The sequence below is a fragment of the Mus caroli genome, chromosome 7 (genome assembly GCF_900094665.2).
Source record: "Mus caroli chromosome 7, CAROLI_EIJ_v1.1, whole genome shotgun sequence".
Taxonomy (NCBI): Eukaryota; Metazoa; Chordata; class Mammalia; order Rodentia; family Muridae; genus Mus; species Mus caroli.
This window is the reverse complement of record NC_034576.1, coordinates 122,678,310-122,686,212: the sequence shown is the minus strand read 5'-3', so window position 1 is coordinate 122,686,212 and position 7,903 is coordinate 122,678,310. Positions and strand designations below refer to the sequence as shown.

The following is a 7,903-nucleotide window of genomic DNA, read 5'->3' as shown; positions in this document are numbered from 1 at the left end:
AGTTTAAAACCAAAGCGAGTTTCAGGCTAGTCAGCTTTAAAGTGAGACCTTGTTCGGGGAGTGGGGTGAGGTGGGGGCAGAAGACGGTGCCCGTGCTCTGTAGACCAGGGTTCTCCACACACTTTGCAACTATGGTTGATTGGTTAACACCCCTCTGATGCAAGGTCTCTACCTTATTTGTCGCTTCAATATTCACTTCATGATCGAGCAGTTTTGCAGCCAGTGATGTATTCTTATAATAGACAGCATAGTGGAGAGCGCTGTTGCCCTGGGCATCCACAATGTTTGGGTCAGCACCGTTCTCCAGCAGAATGGTAGCACATTCCTCTTCCTGACATTGCACAGCCTGTTGGAATTGCACCAAGAGACAGATCATAAATTCAAATAATTCAGGATAAACATTCCACGTCTCACCTTCTAATTATTTCAAAGTGATGCAGATTCATTTTCATTCCCAGTATGTTGGAAAGAATCATGCATCGAAGTCAGCCCATGCTGAAATCCTTAGCTGCTGCGTACCTTCACCAGACTTGTGCACTCCTCACTGTCCGTGGCATTGATCTCACACCTTCCCTCTAATAGGGCCATCACTACCTTCGGGTGGCCATAAGCACAGGCGATGTGGAGGGCAGTCCTGTGAAAATGGAAGGGATGGCTTTTTTAGGAAATTATACAGTGTGACTTGAAAAATGCAATTGCTCAGGTGATTTTAAAATTTACATGATGTGCAGTTCCTCTGTTTTCAAGTCAAATATTTATGGAGTGTTTCCCTGGCATCCTAACCTGTGGTAGTACACCCTGAAGAAATGCAGGAGGATCAAAAGTTTGGTCATCTCTGGCTATATAGCAAGTCTGAGCCCAGCCTGGGCTATGTGAGATCTCATCTTAAAGAAAAAAAGCTTAAATATTTAATCTTCTAGAGAAGTTATGTGATTCTTATTGGTCCTTATACCAACAAAAGTAGCTGTATTTGGTTAAAAGGTGTGTGTGTGTGTGTGTGTGTGTACTCAAGTATTGTGCAGGTTAGTTTTTCCTGTTAATTTGACACACGCTAGAATTATCTGGAAAAAGGAATCTCAATGCAGAAAATATCCCCATTAAATTGGCCTGTAGGCAAGCCTGTAGGGGTACATTCTTGATTAACGACTGATGTGGGAGGGTCCTGCCCACTGTGAGTGGTGTCATCCCCTGAGCAAGTCTCTGATAAGGATAGTCTTGCTGTGTCTAAGATGCTCTTTCCCCACATTGAGCATTCCTTTCATTGGGGACCAAGTTGTAACTCATGACACATTGCAGCTATTGTTTGGTAGCGTCTGACATTTTCTTTCTTTCTTTTTTATTTACTAATCATTTTATTTGTTTAAATTTTGAACGTGATTCCCCTTCTCTGTCTCCCCTCCACGAACCTCCTCTCTCCTTTGCCTCTAATAGAGTGCTCATCCATCCACACCTGCTCTTGCCTCCTGGGGCATCAAACCTCCCCTCCCACTGATGCCAGATAAGGCAGTCCTCTGCTATATATGTAGCAGGAGCTATGGTTCAGCCCATGTGTATTCTTTGGTTGGTGGTTTAGTCACTGGGAGCTCTTAATACACAAAATAAATGTCATCATAGAACCCATTTTGTTCAGCACTAAGGGAAATCTGGTATCTTTAATAGGTCCATGGAAGATCTAGCTAACTGGTTGGCAGTTAAATACATTTTAGTTCTTTAAAATACCACGGGTAAAGAGTTCTGAATAACAACAAAAATTTTTCCTTTGATTTTCAAGAGATTTTAAACCAAGAAGACTCAGGATTCAAATGAGTACGTCTAGCTCCTCTTCTGAATATTCAGATCAATAGAATTTATGAAAGTCAGGTAATCCCATGGATTTAGGCCAGATTTAATACTGTCCTAATTTTTCAAAAGAGCAAAGAAGGTCTGGCTTGATTTGAAGGAAGGAGAAAAGCTGAAGTTATATCATCTCCCGGAACTTCCGTTTTACACGTTTCCCTCTTTGTAGCCTTAGCAGGGAAACCCGAAGGCTCTCAGGACGAAAGTGTCCTGAGAGATGGAATATGTGAACTGCCTATTAGGCATTTGGGATACTTTTAGTGAATGAATATATGAAAGAATGGAATAAATACAGAGGAAGTCAGTATTTCTCAGGGATATTTTTATGAAGTGAAATGAAACTTCTACTGTGTAAAAATCAGTTTTGGTTGTTATCTTTTGTTTCCATAAAGATGAAACTAGAGTGGAATTATTAATCTAGAGTTGCTTGCATGTATGCAATAAATCTATATGTAAGAAATACACGCAGGGCTGGAGAGATGGCTCAGTGGTTAAGAGCACTGACTGTTCTTCAAGAAGTTCTGAGTTCAATTCCTGGTAACCACATGGCAGCTCACAACCATCTGTAATGGCATCTGATTCACTCACTCCTCTAGTGTGTCTGAAGACAGTGACAGTGTACCCATATACATAAAATAAATAAATAAACAAACAAATACATCTTTTTTTCTTTAAAGAGATACATGCATATAGAGCAATTCAATCTCCATAAACTCCACAAATATATTCCCCTTGCTTTGGAAGACATTAAGTGTTAGTAGAAATAGCAATTCAAGCATACTAACACAAAAACTCTAATAGAAGTGAGAAATGTTGCCTGAGCAGGGTTCATATTTGCATTTTACCCAAGGATTGTTGTAATGCTAAATGTTTACTAAAACTTTAATGAGTGTTCATTCTAGAAGATAAGCAGGAAAGAACAAGTGTATGGGTAACTCCTTTCAGAACAAACTGTATACTAGTTCTTAGAACAAGACTCTGTAAAAGCCAAAATACAGTATTAATATAGACTTAAGCTATGAGCAAGCCGAGGGAGAGACGATTGCTCTGAGAACTGGAGCTATAGCTAAGTAATGGAAACAAAACGCTGTACGTACATTTCAAATGCACGAAAATAATTTTTATAACAAGTTGCCACTGCTTTGGCAGGAACAAGGGCATGTGTTTGCGTGTCAGTTGTGTGTGTGTGTGTGTGACCTTCCAAAGTGACATTATTATCACTTCATACCCGAATACATGTTCCCTGACAGCCTCCACCCCTTGCTGAAGCTCTCATCTCTCGCTATCCCGTGCACACACCGAGCTTTACTTGTACAACGTAAACACATAGCACATTACATGGTGATGAGAACAAACTGTAGGCATGCTCCATTAGTTCCTAAAGATATTTCAAATATGGTAGAATACATAAAAATCCCTAGTCTTATCAGGTAACAAAATATTTTCCGATGTCCATATAGTGTTATAGCCTCTCAAATACGTACTTTACTAGATATAAATCAAGAGCTTGGAGCAGAGTGTTTTTGTTAGCACGGCAAGGCCCTGGGTGCTACCCATGGCACAAATAACTACGAATAATAAGAGTTAAGTGTTTTCCTTGGCTTGAAAACATTCTCTATAAAATGCAGATATATTTTCCATTTGAGACATAAGTAGTGTTTTTTTTTTTTTTTTTTTTTTTTTTTTTTTTTTTTTTTTTTTTTTTTTTTTTTTTTTTTTTTTTTTTTTTTTTTTTTGTATAAGTAGTGTTTTGCGTATGGGGCTTTCTTCCACACAAGCCCCACATCCTCCACAGCCTCCCTCCCTTGGACCCTGCCACCTCTTCTTCTTGTCCTTGTCATTCACACTGCATTTCCCAAGCAGGAGCTGCTGCACTCTTGCTGCATCCCCGACACGCGCAGCCTTGTGGATCTTTCTTAGATCCTTGTCTTTGAGGTGGTACTTGGGAGAGAGGAGGATATTGGCACTTTCAAACCCAGTGCCCAGGGAATGTCGCTGCTGGTCGCGCAAGGATTGCAAGAGCCACCGGCTCTTCTTGGAAGACAAGCCAACCACTTTGGACATGGCAGAGGCTGTTGGACCCAGAAGCTCATTCACTCTGTCTTTCGTGCCCCAGCCCCGACCCGATCCTCAACAATATGACTGCTACTGAAGAAGCCAACAGCCAGAGCTCGCGCAGCTCCCACAGAATCCCAACTGAGAAGCTCTGTGGTTTGGGATTGGAGAAAGATTAGCGGTTGCCTAGCAACTCTGTAACCACACCTGCTTTGGTGCTCAGTTGTCACAGCCGAGTAGCCAATGGTGCTCAGTGAGCTGAGTGCAGCTCGGGATCTGTCAAAACCTAACTGCTTTCAAATGAATTTAACTTCGTTTAACAAATGAATTTGAATTACAAACCCAACTTTCCGTAATATCTCTGCAAAACCAATAGAATAAAAGTCCAGACTTAATCAACCCCAAATCCTCATCACCCAGATGACCATCCCCTGAAAATACTGTCATTAGCAGGGGCGTGTAATACACGACTTGCATGCCAGTAAATCAGAGATGTTCACATGTCTCTTGACGTAAGAGGCATGGTTTTTGGAAAACAGTCTATGAAGACATCTACTTTGTCATCTAGGCTGTGGTTGTCGGTGGCCACCTGTCATGGGTCAGACAGTGTGCTGGCCACAGTAGCACATGGACAGGAGCACTGGTCAGAATCAGCACAGACAAGGGTGACAACTTGGGCTGCTGGAACTGCAGGCAGGGCCTGGAGAAGCCACCTCACATTAGGTTGTCTCTCCACACAGCCCAGAGCAGGGTTCACTGTCAGGTAGATGGAAGCCTTGGAATACCGTCATGGAGATGGAGCTTGACTCAAGGTGGGCCCAGCCAGGCCTCATTAATTTGGAATGCGACGGACAAATATTTAGATTATTATGGTTTGGGCAGTTTGCAATAAAACCTTCTAAACGTTTGCATATATGTGAACACCATTTTTTCCCCTCTGGTGCTAAAATTTAGGATTGGAGCTACTGAAATAAAATACATTTTTATATTCGTATTTAAAAATCTATTGCATTGTTCTCCAAGGAGGCTGTATGTTTTAACCAGCAAGGCCAATTCTCTCACTTCACCAAATTTTGGTGCAGTGGTAGATTTTACTTTAGCTGTGTAGTGGCATCTCACTGAGGACCGAATGCGCATTTCCCCAATGACCATGGGTGCTGAGACGTTCTGATCTGCTTCTGTATATTGTCTTCAGAAGTTTGTCTATCCAAGTGTCTGCCTGTTCTTATTTTTAAAATTGTGTTTTGATAATTCTTTGTATGTTTTGGAAACAAATTTGTTGGCTATGTCACCTTCAAATACTCTGAGCCTGGTATCTTAAAGTGTTTTTCCTCCCAAAGCATAATAATTAATTTCAGTGAAGTTAAATTTATTACTTTCTCTTTTGGATTATGGTTTTTTTTCTTATAGCCAAAAATTCTGTGTTGGCGGCAACTTTACAATAGCTTAAACTTTTTTTTTTTTTTGCTAACACATCAATTAACAAATATCACTATAGCATTTTATATAAGTATGTAATGTCCTTTAAACAAAGGTTTTTTTTTATACTCCCATGTTTGCTTCCACAGATTTCAGTTTATTTTCTATATTTAAATCTATGGTACATTATAAGAATAAACCTTTCAATTTAGAACAGTCATGGTTATGGGGAGGAATTGAACAAGATAGTATGAAATGTTCTGATAGTCTCCAAACCAGTGTCCCTATCATGAACACATCACATTAAGGGTGGGACTGCACCAACATTGCTGTTACTAGCTAAAGTTCAGATTTTTCAAGCTGTAACCTCATTATTCTTCTACATTCCAGGGCACTGCCTTACTGAGCCCACAGATCTCCTTGGGTGTCTATTCAGTTGTGACAGCTTCTCAGCTTTTTTTTTTTGCTGTTGTTTTTGATGATTTTGACTATTTTGTGAGGTGTGTGTGTGTGTGTGTGCTTGCGCAGAAGTGCATGTGTAGGTGTGGGCATGTGAGTGCATAGAGGCCAGAGGTCAACTTCACTTGTTGTGTGTGTGTGTGTGTGTATATGTGTATGTAGTCTGTCTATCATCTATGGATCTATCTTTTTAGAAGACAGTTTTTCACTGTGCACCAGAGCTTTTGACAGTTATATTAGGCTTGCTTGCCAGCAAATCCCAAGGGTCTATCTGTTTCCCCCTTTCCAGCGCTGGTGTTACAACACCCTGCCAGGCCTTCTCCCTGTGTGCTGACATCACATTTAGGTTTTCACTCTCCCACAGCTAGCACTTCACTGCAACCACTTCTGCAGCCTTGATTTCAAGTGTTCTGGAGTGCACTTACTAGGCACTTCATAGGCTTAACCTCAGCTAGATTCTGCCTCAGGTTCTTCTCACAGCTAAACAGGCATATAGTTTTAGGAAGTGAAATGTTTGAATATTTGGTCCCTAGTTGAGGGAACGATTTAACAAGGAAGGATTAGGAGCCTCCTTAGAGGATTGTGACCTCCTAAGAGGAGGTGTGTCACTAGGGGTGGGTGGGCTTTGGGACTCCACAAGCCTCTGCTCTCTTTGCCTCTTGCTTCTGGATCAGGATGTGAGCCCTCAGAGCAGCCCTGCTGCTATGCCTTTGCTCCGCCATCATGGATTCTTTTTTTTTATTTTTTAAACTTAATTTATTATTCTTCATATATATAGATATTTTCTTTATTTACATTTCAAATGTTATCCCCTTTCCTGGTTTCCCCTTTACAAGCCCCCTATCCCATACCTCCTCACTCCCCCTCCCCACTCACCAACCTACCCATTCCTGCTTCCCTATCCTGGTGGGGCATTGAGCCTTCACAGGACCAAGGGCCTCTCCTCCCACTGTTGTATGACAAGGCCATCCTCTGCTACATATGCGGCTGGAGCCATGGGCCCCTCCATGTGTTCTCTTTGGTTGGTGTTTTTAGTCCCTGGGAGCTCTGGGTGGTCTGGTTGGCTGATACTGTTGTTCTTCCTATGGGGTTGCAAACCCCGTCAGCTCCTTTGGTCCTTTCTTTAGCTTCTTCACTGGGGGCCCTGTGCTCAGTCCAATGGTTGGCTGTAAGCATCCACCCCTATATTTGTCAGGCTCTGGCAGAGCCTCTCAGGAGACAGCTATATCAAGCTCTGGTCAGCAAGCACTGGTTGGCTTCCAAAATAGTATTTGGGTTTGGTAACTGTGTATGGGATGGATCCCCAGGTGGGTCAGTCTCTGGATGGCCTTTCCTTCAGTCTCTGCTTCACACTTTGTCTCTAACTCCTTCCATGGGGATTTTTTTTTTTTTTGTTCCCACCTTCTAAGAAGGACTGAAGTATCCACACTTTGGTCTTCCTTCTCCTTGAACTTCATGTGGTCTGTGAATTGTATCTTGGGTATTCCAAGCTTCTGGGCTAATATCCACTTATCAGTGAGTGCATACCATGTGTACTTTTTTGTGATTGGGAGCCTATGTCTTTTAACTGAAGAACTAAGGTTTTTAAGGTGATTACTGAAATTTATGGTTCAAAGGCATGTGTTGACTGCATTTTTTCCCTCTTTTATTTGCTCTTTGTGTTTTTAGTTGTACTCTGTGTTTCTGTAATTATAGCTTCATTTGTTTTCTTTCTACACTCTTGGCTCTGCTTATTTCTTTCTTCGGCCTGAAATACTGCATTCTATGTTCTGTGTAGGGTTGGTCTCCTGGATAGTAATTCTTTTAGCTTGCTTCATTCATGGAAGGTTTTTCTTTCTCCTTCAAATATGGGAGATAGTTTTGTTGATTACAGTAGTCTAGCTTGTTAGTTATGATTTTTTAGCACTTGAAGTGGACTGCTCTAAGCACTTCTGGCTTCAAATTTTCCACTGAGAAATAAGATGTTATCATTATAGAGTTTCCTTTATATGTGATGTATTTTTTTTCTTGCAGCTTTCAATACATTCTTTGTTCTGTATATTCTTTGTTTAAACTATGTTACGTCATGAGGAATTTGTGTGTGTGTGTGTGTGTGTGTGTGTGTGTGAGAGAGAGAGAGAGAGAGAGAGAGAGA

The 7,903-nt window shown here is 41.3% G+C and overlaps 1 protein-coding gene across 1 annotated transcript in view; it reads right to left on the bottom strand.

The window, feature by feature from the left end:
- LOC110298054 (putative ankyrin repeat domain-containing protein 19) overlaps positions 1-3,953 on the bottom strand; it is an 11,194-nt gene extending 7,241 nt beyond the window's left edge. The window contains exons 1-3 of the mRNA XM_021167084.1: positions 3,656-3,953; positions 520-634; positions 173-346 (exon numbers count right to left, since the gene is read on the bottom strand). Coding sequence (XP_021022743.1) covers positions 173-346; positions 520-634; positions 3,656-3,900 — 534 coding nt within the window. The 5' untranslated portion in view covers positions 3,901-3,953. The remainder of the gene's footprint in view (positions 1-172; positions 347-519; positions 635-3,655) is intronic.
- Between the last annotated feature and the right edge of the window lie 3,950 nt (positions 3,954-7,903).